Source organism: Pelobates fuscus, chromosome 5 (genome assembly GCF_036172605.1).
Source record: "Pelobates fuscus isolate aPelFus1 chromosome 5, aPelFus1.pri, whole genome shotgun sequence".
Lineage (NCBI taxonomy): Eukaryota > Metazoa > Chordata > Amphibia > Anura > Pelobatidae > Pelobates > Pelobates fuscus.
This window is the reverse complement of record NC_086321.1, coordinates 63,868,905-63,888,037: the sequence shown is the minus strand read 5'-3', so window position 1 is coordinate 63,888,037 and position 19,133 is coordinate 63,868,905. Positions and strand designations below refer to the sequence as shown.

General features: G+C 38.0%; 1 protein-coding gene across 2 annotated transcripts in view; it reads right to left on the bottom strand.

The window, feature by feature from the left end:
- Positions 1–5,692: 5,692 nt before the first annotated feature.
- Positions 5,693–19,133, bottom strand: part of ST8SIA3 (ST8 alpha-N-acetyl-neuraminide alpha-2,8-sialyltransferase 3) — a 43,186-nt gene continuing 29,745 nt past the window's right edge. The window contains exons 1-4 of one of the 2 annotated variants that reach the window (XM_063453934.1): positions 17,863–18,004; positions 16,967–17,089; positions 15,098–15,655; positions 5,693–11,898 (exon numbers count right to left, since the gene is read on the bottom strand). In XM_063453934.1, the coding sequence (XP_063310004.1) occupies positions 11,616–11,898; positions 15,098–15,655; positions 16,967–17,076 (951 nt within the window). In that variant the 5' untranslated portion in view covers positions 17,077–17,089; positions 17,863–18,004 and the 3' untranslated portion in view covers positions 5,693–11,615. Of the gene's footprint in view, positions 11,899–15,097; positions 15,656–16,966; positions 17,090–17,862; positions 18,005–19,133 lie in introns of those variants that run through there. The other variant, XM_063453933.1, reaches the window with a different exon arrangement.

Genomic DNA, 19,133 nt, shown 5'->3' with positions numbered 1-19,133 from the left:
TAATTTAATCAGACTTCTTAGAAAAAAAAATACAAACAATATATTCATATAGAGATTTGAAGAACAAACAATAAGTCATGTTTTATTTGGGAAATAAAAAAATAAAATCTAAGCTTGAAATAAATAAGAATCGAGGCAGACTTCATATCTGCTAAGAGCCCTCTGATTTTCATATTCAACTTTGATCGCCAACGTTCCCAATTTCTACATGAAAAATGTCTAGAGGCAGAAACTTACGATTTTTTAAGGGAGCTCCTGTGACTCTACTATGCGCACTTTTCAAGTGTTACAACGCAGCTACAGATTAACAAAGGGTATGAGGTCTTAGGGAGAGCATGGATTTAATAGCATTAAGAATATAAGGAATATAAAAACTAAGAAGAATTAAATAAGGATTTTAAAATCAATGGGCACTTTAAAAGTGTGCCTGATGAGAGATTTAAAGTCATGCCGAAGTGGGGAGACTGAAAGAGCAATGGATTATATTGTGATGACTAAATGTTTCTAGCCTTGTTTAGAAGCATCTACTATCAATGAACAATACTTTAAATTAGCTAATTGTTTTAGAAATAAAACTGCCAATCAGTTCTTGGGAAAATAGGTTAAGTTCTCATCCTAACAATAGTGATGTTTGTTACAGACCTACACAGAGCATCTGGGCATTTTAAATGTTATTGCTTTACTGCACCATTATATAAAACAAGGATAAAAAAAAGAATTGGAATGGGGTGTAGGGAGAGAGAAAACAAAAGGAACTGACTGGACATAGTAACGAAGAATATATTCTAGGGAACTTTGTAATGCACAGATAACATTGAAAGAAGTAGCCAGGAAGATACATTCATTTTTCTCTATATTTAAATAATTATTACCTAACTCTATTGTATTCATTTAATTGACCTCAGAAGGAAAAAAAAAGTTGAGATGTCCCAGGGCTGTCATTAAAGCAACACTATAGTGTCAGGAATACAAACGTGTTCCCAACAGTATCGTGTTAAAATAGCTGTTTAACTCCCCTCTCTGTGAAGTTAAAAGATGTGTAACTTTTCTCCCTTTACACGGTGGCCGCATTGTGGCTGGCTCCGCCTCCATGGCTGAGATAATCTGTCTTGCTGATCTTGCAGAGGCTATTGCGTATGTGCAGCAAAACACCGCACTGCGCCAATCAGCATCTCCTCATAGAGAAGCACTGAACAAGTGTCTCTTTCTCCCCCAGTCTCTTTGTGTGTCTCTTTCTTCCCTCAGCCCCCTTGTGTGTCTGTCTCTTTCTCCCCCAGGTCCTTTGTACATTTTTTCACCCCAATACATTTGTTCCAGTATCTTTCTCCCCACTAGCCACTTTTCTGTGTCTCTGTCCCCCCAAGCTTCCTGTAGGTCTCTTACCCCCTCCCCCCCCCAGGGACTTTGTGGGTCCTTTTCTACCCATTTTCTGCATTACTTCTTCCTCCTAGCTCCATGGTATATCCCATTCTTCACCCCTCCCCCTCCACCAGTCCCTTTGTATGTCTCTTTCCTCCTCAGCCATTAGAACACATACATAGAGTCAAAAAGTGACACATGCACAACAACACAGGCACAGACATACAGACAGAAAACCATATACACACACACAGATATAGTTATTCAGGTACACAATCACATATATATATATATATATATATATGTGTGTGAGAAAACCTACTTTGTTTTCTGGGTTTTCTTTCACCATTGGTCTATTTTTAAGTTTTATTTCTTCGGTAGATTAAACTACCGAACACCGACCACCCTCCTGGCTCATTAACTACAAAGGGAACCGTCAATTGAGCGCTCTATCTGTGTGGCCGCCGTTCGTATAGTCGAATGCCACGTGGCAGAGAAAACGGCGGCCATCTTGTTCGCACAAAAGGAGGCAGCGGGACTTGGTCGTCGAGTGTCTGGAACTAAAATCAGACACTCAACTTCCCGAACACCGCTGAAAACATACGGATGCCTGCTTCCTTTTATTGCCGAACAGCCAGGAGAGTGCCATTCGGTAGTTAGGTTTCCACGAACAAGAGGAACAATCGCTCCTATGAGCCAGGAGGCTCCGTTCGTGGTTTTATTTGTTTTTTTATGCATTTTCAAAATTGACCGACCGCACACACTGAATTCGTGAAACTGTTTTGGGCAGGAGCCTCGTGTGCGGTCAGTGAACTAAGACTTCCACACTTTTCAAAAACCCCTGAACAGATCTAGGTGAAATTTGAATATGTTGGTCACCCAGATCGGGACTATCAGGGTATATGCTATTTGTGGGGATACCATGTACTTAAATGGGTGTTCTAAGTTTTGGGGAAAAGGTGTTCCCTTTGCCTGGAGATAATTGGGTTATCCCTTAGCTTACCTAATTATCTCAAAGGCGGAGAGAGGGAGTGTTTAACTATAATCAAGCAAGGTGATTGGTTGTCATGTTTGTGTACTGTGGGAGGTCCTTTTGCAGTGTGGCATCAATAAAACATTATTCCTGTTGTACCCTTCATCATGTTTCGGCTGGTGTTTGGGTAACCTATTGCTGCTTTGGAGAATTTCCGCCTGAGCGCTTCGCTTACTTGGGATTAATAGACAAACGGAGAACCGAACGGCGAGCTAAAATCACTCTTTCTCTCTGCCATGCGGTTAAAAACTGACGAACCCCTAGCTACCACTTCAGAGTTCGTTACAATATACATATATATATACAGGCACACACTAATAATAAGAGACACACGCTCAAACAAACAGTCATACAGGCACACTGTCATCCAACCTACACATAGAGGTACAATGTCATACAAACACAGAGATACAGCATTCAGAGACATACAGATGCAGGCATACAGTTATACATATAGTCACATTTATATACTTACCATACTCTGTGCAATCAGGTGCTTGGGGAGCATGCTGTCTGACTCGGTGGTGACCCATTCATGAAGCCCAACCTCATCACTAAGGCACCAGCCACGCTGTGTGTGGTATACAGGGAGGCATGGCTAGAGGCTAGAGGTGCTGCCACTCAGCCATGTTACATGTAGTGACTGGCAGTATGGGGAGCACTGGCCTTATGGTAGCGCCAGCCTTGCTTTGATGGTCAAAGATTTGACACATATACTGTATATTTTAACAGTAAAGTTCCGTTTTAAATGTAATATTTCTAGGGAACATCTCTGTAAAGTGTGGATTTAGAAATCTATTAGATTTGGACATTTGGTTTTAAATGAATTGTGTCACTCCAGTACCCCCTCCCCCCCAGTCCCAACCGTAGGTTGTGGGTTGGGGCTATTTAAGAATAAAGAACGGGCGGATATGCCTTTTTCTGCCCCCACATCACACTGGGTGGGTAGGTGTTAATTACAATGGGGGGATGGATAGTGCAGTGGATAGGACATCAGTTTCTCCCAGGGTGGCCGGGCATAAGGGTGGCTGTATCATTTCGTAAGCAACATTTACTGTCACAGATCCACAAAGTGGCCCAGTTCCAAATCCAACCACATAGCATTATAAAGACCCTTGTGTGTATGACCAGACCTTTTCACAAATTACCAGCTGTACCGATGGTGGGTGGCTTTGATTACAGGTTTAAGTGATGTCTGACTTTTGACTCACCCTGTAGTCCTTGCTCTCTTGGTTAATCACTAAAACCCTTTATATGCTTTAATTTTCCTATAAGCATTGCTTGGTTATTGGACTAATTCAATGCTGTTACAGCAGCTTCATTGTCTCTCTGTATCTCATCTATGCTAATCATATAATTCGGAATGATTGCGTGTGCCCACACACCTCGAATCATTAGGATATGAAGAAAAGCAATGATAGTCTACCACTTAGAATGGCAATGATAAATCAAAGATCAATCACACCAAACAAAATCTTTTTTTTTTATTGATTTGCTAGTGAAGTATTGGGTAATGGATAATCGGTCTTTAAGTTTGGATCACCCATCTATAGAAATTGATTTGTTATGCACAAACTCAGATTTATGCTGTGCTGCCAGTTGGATCACTGGCCAATGGAAAATAAGTTCTGGAATACATAAGATTCTTCTTTGTGGAATTACTGCTTACAGATATAAATTCCAGTGCACTTCTGCTGACTTGGCTAAGCTCCTTGCTGTGCATGTTTCTTTCTGTACATTAAAGATGCATTCACTTTAAAGGTTAGTTGTGTCTTGGGAACTGTAGTTCACAAATATCTTCTCTGCCATCACTGATCTTGTATGTAGACATCTGTCATGGTTCTAGTGACCTCAGGGTACCTATGCTCCAATTCCGGCTAGGAGAACTCTTCCAAGTCCGGGAGATAAATCACTATATGAACCCAGCAGACCTTGCCAACTACCCTTCTAGGCATGCAAGGCGTTCAATGAGACAGTGGATGACCTGAGTGATTTCAAGAGGCAGTGCTCTCTACACAGTGTGGACCCAATCGACTGGGTTACCTTTTTATCCAGCAAACTACCTGGACAGAATCATTTAGAACTGTTCCAGACGATTCCTGAATGAATTAGAAATGTTGTCATCACCCCAGAGACTTACAGGAGAAAGTATAGAGACATGCAGATAAAGGAAAGTGACTCATATGTGGAATGAGCATACCAATTACATCTGGCTACCTCTAATTAGTGGCGATGGTATCAAGTGTCAATAACAGAACAGGAATTGCAATTGCTTCTGCTGGAGCCACTCTATTAGCATGCCTCCCCCTCAAGAGGTCAGATATTGGGTTATGGACCACCACCCTCTTACAGTTGGAGATGCTGCCAGATTGCTGGATACTAATACTAGGAAAAATGATTATCCTGCTTCTGCACCTCAAACAAACCCTTCAATCTTACAATACTGGCAGTCCAGCATTGTAATACCCTCAACACACCCTCCAAGTCTTCTACCCTGTCAGGTTGGAGAGCAGGAATACGCTGTTACTCTGGCCTGCAGTGGGTCACATTTGGAGTGATTGTCGCTTACGCAATCATCACAATTGTCCAAGAGTCACAATCACAGGCCTTGAAATACAGCAGGGATAGTAAGGGGGTGTTGCCATCACGTGGAAAGACCTACACCACAACTATCGTTGATTACAAAGCAGAGCTCAAATTTACATATGAACTGTTACCGGTAACAACATTTATATTCCTAACTCCACCGCGTGTTTTACAAAAAATCAGCGGTCAGTTTTAATATTGACTATTGGTACAAAAAAGGGCTAGAGCTAGAATTGATTAGATGAGATAATCTTATGAGATAATCTTTTCTCTAGTAACTGAATAGCATAACTCTCATTAAAGTTCATTGTGAAAATACTATAATTACCAGAGATAAGCGTATCTCATCTAATAGAATCTAGCCCCTAAGGTACTATATGTAAAATCATTTAAATTATATTTCAGATAGAATTATTACAATTTACATTTATGATAAAATAGTGTCTGACAGAGAAAACAGCATTTGCCTAATTCATGTATTAAAACAATATATTTTCGTACATTGGAACATTTTTTAATTAAAACAATGCATTCATTAATGTGTTTTGGCACATAATTCAAGCTTGCAGGCACAGTACATCAACTGATTGCTAAACTGAAAAAAATATATAAAAAAATAATAATAAATAAATAAAATTGAATCATTGCAATTTTTATTCACAAAATGCCATTACAATAAATATGTAGAATACTTCTAAACAGTAAGAAATATATTTCAGACTGGACAAGATATTTACACAAGCATTTTCGCTCAAAATAAATTAGACTTTTATATGGCCTTTAAAAGAGGAAAAATAGTTAAAATACAAGTTTGTCCTACTGGTAACAAGAATAAGAATTTTGGATTGTTGGCTGATATATTTGTAAAACTTTTCAGAATTAACATGTTTGAAAATACATCTATCGGAAACAATTTTGAAACTTCTTTTACAGCATTTCCTGAAGGTTTTTCCAATCAGGAAATCAGAAAAGTTTAGGTTAATTGTACCCTACAGCATTACAAATAAACAACCCCCTCCCCAAGAAGAGAAACTGCAAATACTCTAAAGCCATGTGATGCTATGGAAGCCCTTACACATATAAATGTTTATGAATACCAAATAAACTTGTGTTTTAAATGCCGTTTACATTTTAATGATGATATTGTATATTTAGCATATAAAACATTGTCATGTCAAACATAGAATAACTGTAAAAGTGGACTCGCAAAGATGATGAAATATCAACAGAAAAAAATAGTTTTGTTGTGATGCTTTGTTGTGCTGAACGTTTGTACACAAGGTATCTCATAAAGATCTTACAACATAAAACGCACTTTCCATTGGCATCTGCGTAATCAGAGGAATGAAGAAAAAAAGCCATCAAGAAGAAAAAGTTATCATATTTTACACCACAATAAAAAGGCAATTCTTTTTATACAAACCATTATTTTAAACAGCATTATTTACTGTTGCAATCTAGGGAATTCTATGGCACGAGATACACTTAAAGGAACACTATGGGGTCAGAAACACAAACATTTATTCCTGACCCTATAGTGTTTAACTCACCATTTAGGTGGCTTGCCCCCCTCAGCCCCCTTCAAAGGAATAAAACTCAGCTTAATTCCGGCGTCGCGCGGGTCCGCTGGCGCTAGCTCCTCCCCCTTGGTGACATCATCAGAATTGCTGATTTTTTGCCAATCCAATGCTTTCCCATGGGTCTTTCTTTTCCATACCAAAGATTTTTAAAAACAAATAAATCTAAATATGTTCATAACTGTAATACATGTCTCCTATATTTTTTGTTGACGACAAAAACATGGTTGGCGTTACAACATGTGTAGGACTTACTCGGGCTGAAAGGGAGATGGCAACATGTCCTAGATGCCCCAAATTCACTTCTGATAAAATTTATCAAAAAAGCATCTAGTTTTTTTTCTTTCCATTTTTGATATCATTTGCCTTTAGCATGTGGTTTGAATTGTACCGCATCTTTGGTGAATACAATTGGTCTTAAACAAATTTTAAAACATTGGATTACTGCAAATGCAAGCTTGAGTGTGAAGATCTGTAATGAGGAACCAGTAGATATAAAGTTCATTTTATGCAGCTTGCCAGAACATTACACCTTTGATACATTGAATGAGATATTGTACACTACATACCAGAAACTCATAGCTTTTGGTTCCAGTACGCGTCATTACCCTGGACCCATCCTTCTTTTATTCTAAGCTTCCACGTACAATGCATGGCTAAATTGGTCTGCTAGAGGTACGTTACATATAGTGTCCTCCCCTAAAGTTAGAAAACTCTTAATAAAACGTCTTATAGTTGAGATCTAGCTACAATCATATCTGATATAAGTGTTAAAATGGCAAAAAGGAAAGTGTTTAAGTCATCATAAAGATGCGTGTCATACAAAGGGTTTGTGACATCCAGGATAATCTGGAAGTCACAGGAAAACATGACAAATTGTATCAGTTCGCAGTTTAATGATGCAATAAGGACTTGTGACCAGTAAGCTCTGCATTACATTAAATTACAATGGAACTACATTAAAAATAACACCAGTGCCCCTATGAGTGCTCACATTTTGTAAAAGTAAGCCAAGCCCATTATATTTACCCTTTTTCACCATATTGGACATTTTATCTTCATGTTTTACTTACAGTGAAAAATAAGACTGAGTAGCAGATTTTCGGGATACTGATAAGGTCTAAACATATTCAGGATTCTTTCTTACAATCTGTAGTACAGCCTTGTCACTGTAATTGTGCAGTTCCTGGATTAAAGGAACACTCAGCGCAAGATAACCACCTATATGCATTTTAGTGGTGATGGTGTCTGGAGTGCCCTGACTCCTCTACCCCCTATGTAAGTTGACAAGTCATTCTGGGTTTCTAGAAGCTATTACTAGGAGTTTTCATTAGCTCTCCTGAGCTAAGTTAACAGCGCAATGCAAGCAAATTTTTTAAGTGTGTCAGCTGATTGCACTTTGCCAATCAGCTAAGCCTTGCATTAGTGGACTTAGGTCAGGCAGAGAGTTTTTTTGGCTCCAGAAGAGGTAACAAGTAGCACCCAATGGACACCAGGAAAGAAGTCAAACGATTCTAAAACAATTTGACTACTTTTTTTGGGGGTGGGACCAGGGCACTCCTGACACTATAAACCAGGCATAGGCCACCTTCGGCACTCCAGATGTTGTGGACTACACCTCCCATGATGCTTTGCCAGCATTGCGAGTTTAAGAGCATTATGGGGGATGTAGTCCACAACGCCTGGAGTGCCGCAGGTTGCCTACCCCTGCTATAAACACTACAACGTGCTATATGGTGATTGGAATGTTCCTTTACATTCAAAGGCCATCAGATAGGATAACATCGATAATATTATTATTATTATTATTAGCATTTTTCACATATTTTACCAACATATCTTGCAGCTCTTTACAATTCTATAGAATAATCTGCTATGTCTCCATGCATTCTGCTGCTTATAACAATTCAGTAAAACTCCTGCAGATAAAAACCCAGTCCTGATTGGTAACTTTACATGGGGAGTTATGTTGTGACTTGCTTTGTTCATCCATAAAAAAACATGAATGCAGTTAATGTATCAGGTAATCGAAACTACACTGTTGGTCTTTTAAGAAGCCACACATTTCCACTATACAAGACATTCACAGGTGAATACGCCGTTTGTTTGCATTTCTTTCCATCATGCATTTAAAAGAGGTCATTCACCTGGAGATTCCCTTTAAGTCCCAATAAGTTATACTATTTTGGCATGACGTTTTTCATCACTTTACATCTGTTTAGTGGGTAAATTCTTTAACACATGAAGCTTTGCCATTAATGGAATATTTAGCCCATAGATTTCAGGAACTAACACTGCTTTATGCCCGCTTTAACAGTTAAACCTTCTCATCAATTCATGCCATTCCATAATATTTTACACAGATTTGGCACAGCCCCAGAACTGTCTTGGGCTTATTTTATGTTCATTGATCATTTCAAGTGCTTCATTCCCTAGTACAACAAAATAAATATTAAATCCATTTTATCTTACAATGTTATTAAATGTACATTGATAGCCATACTGTCAGAGTATTAACAGTTTTAACAGACATTTTACAAATGGTAACTCTCCAAAGACCTCCTAGGCCAACGATAGATAACCTTGGCTCTGCAGATACTATGCAAATTACTTTTCCCGTGACGCTCTGGCAATCCAAAACCTCGCAAACATCAAGGGGCATGTTAATTACCTAACGTGCAGTGCCAGGGTGATGTATTACTGACCAACAGAGCTATTTACTAAAATGAGAATCCAAAGTGAATTTCAGATTTCGAGGATGTAGCTGACTATTTTTCAAATGTTTCTATTTTGGCCTGAAATGTAAAATTAATTTTGAATTCATCTTGAATTTTTAAATTTTGTTAAATAACTCTGGTAGAGTTACATACATATCTCACAGTCTTTCAGTCTTTAATGCCATGTGCTTGTAAAAGTTTCAAGGTTTTCACCCCCAAAAATGTGTTATTTATACTTATTTTTAAAACGGTTACACTGCTGGTCATTGCTCACGAAATGTATAACATTTGCAGTAGTGTTAAAATACGTTATCTCTTCAATATAATTAATATCTGTATTTGTCAGTATCAAATCTAATGCCCTTTTGTTATCTGATAAAGTAAAATAAGTTTGCTGATAGAGTCTATGAATATAACTAGCTTTGTTTCTGATACATTAGATACAATCTCAGAGTTTAGTTAGTTGTGGTATGTGTATGTATGACATTATTGTATACTTCCCAAATCCAACAATGTCTGTCCTACAGCAAATAAAACCACATTTTCATTATGCAAACAAATGCTGAAAATTAACATAATTGAACAAATCCATTTTTTTCAATGATTCAATTTCAAGGATTGCATAAAATCATGAAACGTGGGTGTATTTGCTAAATAGTGAATTGTGGTGAATTAAAAACAGAATTTGTAGTAATAGAAGCCAAATAGCAAAATGTTAACTATTTTGCAGGTCAGCTACATTCTAATCTTTTTTTATTTTGGCTAAAATCTTGCAAATCTGTTTTTCAATTTGCCACAATTCACTGCTTAGTAAATAAACCCCTTTATATTTTTCCACATTACAAAACAACAAAAAAAAAAAACACCAGAAAAATTAACTTGCTTACAAAAAAAGTGCTTTGTCTATTGGTAAGATCACCAATAATTAGGTTTGAAAATCAGACTGAAATGTTCACTAAAACATTTGAAAATATAGATATTAACAGAAGACAATAAACCAAACATCTATTTCTAAAATACTTTGTCATTCTCATTATCCACTTAGTAACATATAAATAATAATGTGAAATTTGCAAAAATAATAATAATAATTAATTGAAAATTAGCCCACAAAAATTAGGATCCCTGAATCAATCTATGAAAGTCATAAGGGTTTCAATGTCCAAAATTAAGATTTATTCTAAATATTTTATAGTCACTAAGCAATATGCTAAGTACCATGGTAATAATCTTATTTGTCATCAGCCATAAGAGAATAATCTTTGTGGTCTGTTCACAAAGTTCCAAATATTACATCAAAATGGCTAAGATAGACAAACATTTGTATTTCAAACTGAATTTTATTGGCACTTAGGTCACCAAAAGGGGAATTATTTGCTAAACAGTGAATCATCAAAAACTGGAAATAAAACCCATTAAAATAGAATTACAACATTGATTTTAGTCAGAAAGATAAGTTGAAGAATTTTGCAAACACAGCTTTTTGGGCTTAAATTTGTCAAAATACATTTTCCATTCAACTCAATTCACTATTTAGTAAATAAATTGCCATTAGCAAACAGACTCTTAGGACAACCATGTCCCTAAAACAAACACAAAAACACAAAACTCACAGAAACACTAAAAACTAAACTAAAAAACAAAAAACAAAATGTTGGCCTGTAATTGGCTAAGTATGAGCTCTGCACCCTATGTAATTCTTGGCAGAAAGAGGGCAGACATACTAAAATGTTTTAAATAAAGCAAATATATGAATTGAATGATAATGCTTTGTGTGATTGGTATGGATTGAATGTAAATGGGATACGATAGAAATGGGTGAGATATGGCTCAAAGTGGATGAAATTAACCAAGTGGCAGAAGGGCTATGCTTCATTTAATCGACACCCCCTTTACCTCCTGCTGTATCCATCCTTATAAGAGTTACTCTTTAGGATTAGTCTGCCTTATGCTAAACCTGTCTCTGAGGATGATGGGAGTTGCAATCCAAGATCAGGTTCAGAGTAACTAGTAATCTTTCTGTTCTTTACAAAAAAAGTAAACAAAATATGCTACAATAAACCAAGTTGTTTATCTCCAGAGAGTTCCATTTCTTACTTTCCTCGTGTGATTTATGAACTACAGTTCCCATGATTCTCTGCCTGCTAACTGAATTTCTAGTGATCCGATTACTGATCACCAACTGGAGATCTACCCTAATGTGACCCAGCTATGGACAAAAAATAAATTTAAAAAAATCTACATTCTAGGTCATGAAGTACATTTTGTTCATGTCTGACGAATATTCCATTACATTTTGGGCACTTTGATAAAACACTTGGCACTTCACATTTTTTTTTGTTCTTAGGCACAGTGTGACAAAGTCAACTTTGTGAGTCCTTCTCTGTGCATTTTATACAGCAGTTTAAACTCGGCAGGAAGCTGGTGGGACTCCTGCCACTTGGTGGTGAATTTGGTCCCTTTTTTGTCATAATAATGGTACGGTAAATCCTTCCCTGTGTTGGGATCCCATCCAAATGGCCAAAATCCATACAAGTGAATTTCTTCACACACTGAGGAAGCAAGGGTGTACATTAAAATACCTGTGCTCAACCTTTTTGGTGATAAGTGCTTGTTTTTCCAATATCTGCAAAGACATAAAATATGTTAGTTATTGTAGAATCCATTACAGGTAAATTGTTAATTGTGGTACAACATTCCAACTTTCCACCTGGTGTCTTCTAAAAGGGGTCTTGCTCATTGTAAGGAACTCTCAATTGCCAACAGCAGCAATTTAAAGAGTTACTAAATTAAATACCGATAACCACCAACTGCAAAATCAAGGTGGTAAATAATTAAATTAAATGTTGCTCCCTGTACCCGTGGACCATACAGGGCTCGGCCACGCTACAGTGAGGGAGTGACAGGAGGGAGCGCTGAGCGCGTCCCTCCTGTCAGCCCCTCTCCTCATGCTGCGCCCGGGCGGTGCACCCTCATGGACGCACCAACCCGGGCAAAGCTGCAGCCGCCTGAGGCTCTCTGCATAGCGCTCGGGCGGCTGCAGCATTAGGGGGGCATTAGGGGTAGCGCCACCCCTGCCTGCAAGCGTGAGTTGACCACACACGTGCGTGCAGCGGACAGGAGAAGGTCATGGGCATAGCGGAGAGACTGAGAAGGGGCATAGCTAAGGATTTGTGAACAGATATTCTTGATCACAAAAGACTAGAAAGTGACTCCTTAAGAGTTGCTTTGTCTGTTGGAAATTAACCAGAGACTGGCCAAACCAGTGTCAGACTAGATCGGAATTATTGTTCTGAGACTGGCTGTATCACTATCACACTAGTTAGGATGCATCAAAGGGAGTGACCATGTACATGTATATTTCCAATGGTTTCGGAACTGAGTGATCATGAACATTTCATGACAAAGAAGCATTATATATGTGCAAATCATTGATAAAAACAGCACTGTTTATTTCAACATAGAATTATTATAAAATGGCCCCATAAAACGTAAAAATACCAGGTATAAAATACTCTCGATCATCATCTTCTGAACAATGTATTTATAATTAGATTTTGTAAGTTGCTAAACTGATCCATATTTGTCATCAGCCCAGTAACAAGATGAAACGAGTATTTGGTTCCTAATTTGGCTCCATTAGTAGTTTCTGAAAATGAAAGCCTTCTGTAATTTTTCATGGACATCCTGAATGTCTATGAATCTGATCTGAGATCTACATATCCCTCCCCCCCCACCTTATTTAATACCTATAAAGGATCTAGAGAAGACTGTGACATTTCATCTTCAAATTACCCCTTTAAACAGATCTATCACAGCTTAAAATCAGAAACTCTGGGCTTCATCTGATTTACGCTCGGAAAGCAGATTATAACAGTTCTCTGGACAGGAGTTTATTGTGAAATATTGGAAATTACTTCAATATTGCTTCAATGTGTCCAAGGATAATCCAATTAATATTTTTGCCCCCTTGAACCAAACTGGCTGTTCCTCACCACCATTTGCTTCAGGGGGGTGAAGTATCTTACCAAGGAATATTTTTTATTCATATTGTGCCATTAACACAAAAGATATTATGTTTCACAACCTTGTCAACAAATATTTGGCAATCTTTATTACTGGTTAATTCAGCCATGGCAACCAAGACTCAATAAAGTCTGGACAATGAAATTAGGCCTGCTGTGTGAGAACACTATCACATATAACGGATAGCTTCTTGTAATAAAAACTGGCAAATCAGATTGGATGGGGTTACACATCATGATGAAATGCCAAATCGTATTTAATCAGTGAAGGTAGAATCTGACAGTGGCTAACTTGGAACTGGGGAAATCATTTGAGATTATTAATGTGTCAGAAGCAATTTAGTCACTTTGTTTTGGATGGTGGGGTATTAAAAATGTTCACATCATTTCTTATACAGATTAAAACTACACGTATGGACAACTGGCTTCTTAACTTAAATTATAGTTTAGAACTAAAAGACACCAGAGAAATGCAGGGAATAAGACCTGGGCATTGTATAGCCTTGATCTATGAGTTTTATTCTGTTACTATCCTATAGCCAAAATATTTAAGTCCCCAATTATTACACCTAAATTAAATTACCAAATCAAGCAGCAGATTCTATTGGTTGTCCTTATTGTAATTCACTCAGTGGCATCTTTCGGCAGGATAATGTATCCTGCCACACTGAAAAAACTGTTCAGGAATGATTTGAGGAACATGACAAAGAGTTCAAATTTCAATTCTAGCGAACCCAAGTTGACTCCCCTCTGTAGTTAGAGAGTTGTTCCCCACAGTGCAGTGTTCTTCACTCAACGCGTCTTCTCACTAATACCCTTTCCAACCGCTACCCCCGTTCCCTTGCTCTGTTAATTAATGAGCAGACAATACTAGAGTTGAGTTCACCTAATTTTTATGCTTTAATGTAGAAAATATTTTTTCCCCTGCATTTCCACTGATAATCAACCACTGATAATCACTGATAATCAGGACTCTGACTGTGGTTCTATATGGTGTCTTCATTATCATTACTAACTCACCTACCTCTGTAATCCCTGGTAACTGAATCAATTTACCTTGTCATCTCTCATTTATGAAACCTCAATACAAATTGATTGACGAGAAAAAAATGTGGATTTTTTTTAAAGGGACACTCTAGTGTCAGGAAAACAAATCGGTTTTCCTGACACTATAGTGCCCTGAGGGTGCCCCCACCCTTAGGGTCCCCCTCCCGTGGCGCCGGACTCCCTTACCTCTCCTCCCCCGCCAACGTAAGCATCCTCGTCCCACGTCACAGGAGCCGAATGCGCATGCACGGCACTGCCGCGCGCGCATTCAAAGTGTCTGTAGGAAAGCTTTTCTCAATAATAATATGCCTCAATCATTGCAGATGCGCCTCTAGTGGACAGCCACTAGAAGTTGGCTTAACCCTGCAATGTAAACATAGCAGTTTCTCTGAAACTGCTATGTTTGCATCTGAAGGGTTAAAACCTGAGGGACCTGTCACCCAGACCACTTCATTGAGCTGAAGTGGTCTGGGTGACTATAGTGTCCCTTTAAGTTGAAAATGCAAAAATACACTGAATAGGTGGAGACAAAAGTGTTCCATCAATCTCTAGACATCACTTTCAATTATTGACCTATGCTCTTTATTTTATTCTAGAAATAGACATGCAATAACATATTTATTGAGTGTATTACATAAGTGCAAACCACCAAAAATCAGATCTGACTTGGAACTAGTGGCTTGAGTACTCAAGGCATGGATTCAATAAATGGAAGAAAACAAAAATATAAATTTTAAATAAAGTAACTCTTACCTGTTGACATGTTGCATGATGTTACCAGGCCAAGCTAACTGAACCTTCAGCTGCTCTTTGTGCTCCACAAAAAAATCAACTAATGTTCGTGTAACCGTAGCAGATGTATGAAAGAAGAAAGCTGGGATCCACAAAATGGCCCCATCAAGCTTTTTTAAATTCAAGAAGAAATTGTTCCGATCCTGTATGGTCAACAGATTGTTATAATACTTTTCTAGGATACTTGGGTTAAACGTGGTAAGGTTTGTTTTCTTTCCAACGTCTTTTTGGAAAGCCTCTGTTGGAGCAAAGTTACAACGAAAGACAAAGTCGGACTTGTCAATTTCACTTCCACATTGACTTTCTGTTAGAATGCCACTGTTTCCGACAACAGCACAGATATTATAATGCTTATTCGCTATGGGTGATGTTTCTGGAAGCAGTGATCTGAAGTTATTGCTGATAGAAAAAACATATTTGTGGCTGGAATAATCATAGTGCATTAGCTGCCCAGTCCGTACACTGTTCTTGGTCAAAGAGAAATTTCTGATTACATCAACATTCTGCAGTATTTCTCGCCTGAAAAAAAATTAAATAAATCAATAAAGTATAAAGTTTAAAATAGTTGCATGAAATCTGACTCTAGCCTAGGTTAAAAAAAGGTTGATGCAGGTAGGTCGTGCTTGCAGGTGGATGATCTATAACTATATCCAGAAAGTCTATACATCCAACTATTCCCGCAGCACAGGAGCCGAAGGAGCCAGGCTAATATTTATTTTTCATTATATCTGCCAATCTATTTTTATTCAAGCAGTGGTTTATACTGATTATATCTGTGGAAAAAACCATGCCACTGTTAGCAATTCAATAGATTTTGGTGAATACACCCCAAAAATTCCTTTAAAGTACAGTTTGTGACTTTAGCCTAGCCATTACATTTTTAAATTAGTCTCTATTACCTTCACTGTGTCTACCAAATGTGTGTCTTCTTTTAAACAACATTGCAATGATATAAAAACTATTTTTCAAAAACTAATAGCTACAGTAACTTTATATCTGTAAACCCAAACTTCTAATCCTAATATCAGCCATATATTGGTCATTCTTATTTGCTGTCAGAAAACCTCTAACAGCTTCCCTCCTATCCCTTCCTAACATTACTCACTGTTAAAGGACCACCATAGTGCCAGGAAAACATACTCGTTTTCCTGGCACTATAGTGCCCTGAGGGTGCCCCCAACCTCAGGGTTCCCCTCCTGCCGGGCTCTGGAGAGAGGAAGGGGTTAAAATCTTACCTTTCTCCAGCGCCCGGCGGGGAGCTTTCCTCCTCCTCTCCTTCTTCCTAGCGACGTCATCGACTGAATGCGCATGCGCGGCAGGAGCCGCGCGCGCATTCAGCCGGTCTCATAAGAAAGCATTTACAATGCCACTAGAGGCTCTGGAGGCTGGATTAACCCTCAGTATAAACATAGCAGTTTCTCTGAAACTGACATGTTTATAAAAAAAAAAAAGGGTTAACCCTAGCTGGACCAGGCACCCAGACCACTTCATTAAGCTGAAGTGGTCTGGGTGCCTAGAGTTGTCCGTTAACTACTATTGTTAGGGGGTTAATTAATGATTCTGATTTGCACACTCATGATATTTATTTCAAGTAAAAAGGACACAACACATCAGTTGAGAAGGAACATGTTTGAGATTGTACTGAGGCAGAGAACATGTAAGAAGATTGAATATGGAAATATCTTATTGTGGTCACAATAAATGAGCATTTTCTTCTAAATGCTTTTGAATATTACATTCAAGGTAAGGGATAAAGGTTAAACACTATTTACAATTTTCACATAAATGATAGAATACAATGACAGAAATAAATATGTACATCAAACTCACCTTTGTCGTGAAAATGCTGTCCTGTTAAACACCCACTTGGCAGGTTTTTCTTGTAACTCCTGTGTTAATGAATTTGTAATTGGTACAAATGAGGGATCCAGAAATTTCATTGCAAATTGAGATCTAAAAAAATAAATATACACGTCAGTATTTATGTAATAAACTATATACACAAAATCCAATGCACATGTGACTTATATTAAGAATTCGGTTATGTAGTACTATCAATTCCACAGTGCCACTAACAGGCATAGCAAAACGTGACACAAGAAAACAAACCGATATCGTAAAACAAACTCGTTTTCCTGGCTCTATAGAGTCTTTAGGTCCCTCCCACCCTCATAGACCCCCTCCCGCCGGGCTGCAGTGGGAGGAAGGGGTTAAACACTTACCTTTCTCCAGTGCTGGGCTCCCTCGGCGCTGGGGACTCTCCTCCTCCTTCTGACGTCATCGGCTGAATGCGCATGCGCGGCAAGAGCTGCAGCTGCAGCGTTAACCCTAGATGGACCTGGCACCCAGACCACTTCATTGAGCTGAAGTGGTCTGGGTGCCTATAGTGGTCCTTTAATACCAGTAAGAACATGAGAAAAGAATAAATATTCTATATTATGGCAAATTATATAAGGATTGAGTTAGGAGAATTAATGTAAAACTCTCTAAAAAGACAAGTAGGGATTTAGTAACACTGCACTTTTCATACATTCTTATAGTTAAAAACAAGCTATGACTCTAATCGGTTTTCTTAATGTACTATTTAAATATTGTATTACTCAATTAATGTTGTGCTTCCTGTCATTTTGCAAAGAAAAAAACAACCCATAAATTATGACTGATAGGGACTCAGTCATAATTTATAATAAAGTAAATTTCAGGGTTATGGGGCAATTCTGGAATACCTTTGAATTACGAGAGGATGTTATAAAAGATTGATGAATGTGAGTTTCCCAGATGTCTTAAAACTACAAATCCCATGCTCCATTGCCAACCTTTAGAAAATGCTGAGATATAAGAGGGTATTGAAGGATGTGAGGACTTTGTAAGTCATGGTAAAGAGTACTCTTGATGAGTCTCTGAAGCAACAGAAGACAAATGATAGGTAGAGAAGATAAGCCAGCAACAGCAGCTTTTATATAGTGGAACTGAATAAGCCCGGAAGTCATGAATTCTGATAAGTAGATTGTAGGAGTCAAGATGGAGGATGATAAAGGAATTGAAGTTTAAGTAGTTTAATGGGATATGGACAGGTTTGATCAATATTCTGTGGAGTGATTAAATATGAGGTGGACATAGAGTGATTAAATATGAGGGGTGAGGAAGAGGACAGAGTTGTAAGTAATCTGAGATGTTGTTCTTGACTTGTTGGTATAATAGCAAGAAAATAAAAAATATGGAAGTGTTTGAAAAATAGGAATGGAATGGATGGGATGAGGAAAAATATGTTTTTAGTTTTAGAGTTAGTAGGTTATCCGTCTGCAAATGACTCAAGAAAGCATAAAAGAAAAAAACAAACAAACAATAAAACCAACATAAGACGGACACAATGAGATAAAGTGTTCTCAAATGATATATATAATATATCTTTAAAAACTAACTAAATAGTAAGGGTGCAACTTCAGTTGGTAGAATATACCAAAATATTAAAGGTTTATTTATAGGGTAAATGCTGATAAGCGGAAGCTTGGCTTTACAGATCTTCGAAGATCAAGAAAAACTGCAATATTTACATTGCAAAATTGACCTATGCTCCGGAATCTGATGTTGGACATCCTCACGTTTTTACCCCATAGGAAAGCATTGATTCGATGCATGCGCGGCATTTGCCTAGAGCCCGATCAAAGTGGGGCGTCAGATGGGGCGGAGCTTCAACCCAGCGCCGAGGGACATTGGTGCTGGGATCAGATAAGTAAATACCCATAACCCTTTATTTATCAGAGTGGGGGGCGCAAGGGAGTGGAAAAGCAGCAGGAGTGATAGTGCCAGGAATACTGCTTTGTATCCCTTTAAATATGAGGAATAATATACACAGGATTTAATCATAAGTTCTATATACTTTCATCCACAGGAGTAAAATTGTCTAAATTGTCAGCACCAATTATGCAAATCTAATACTTGGTACAATAGCAGTGTTAAAGCAAAACTGATTGGAAGCAATCATTGATCATATAAA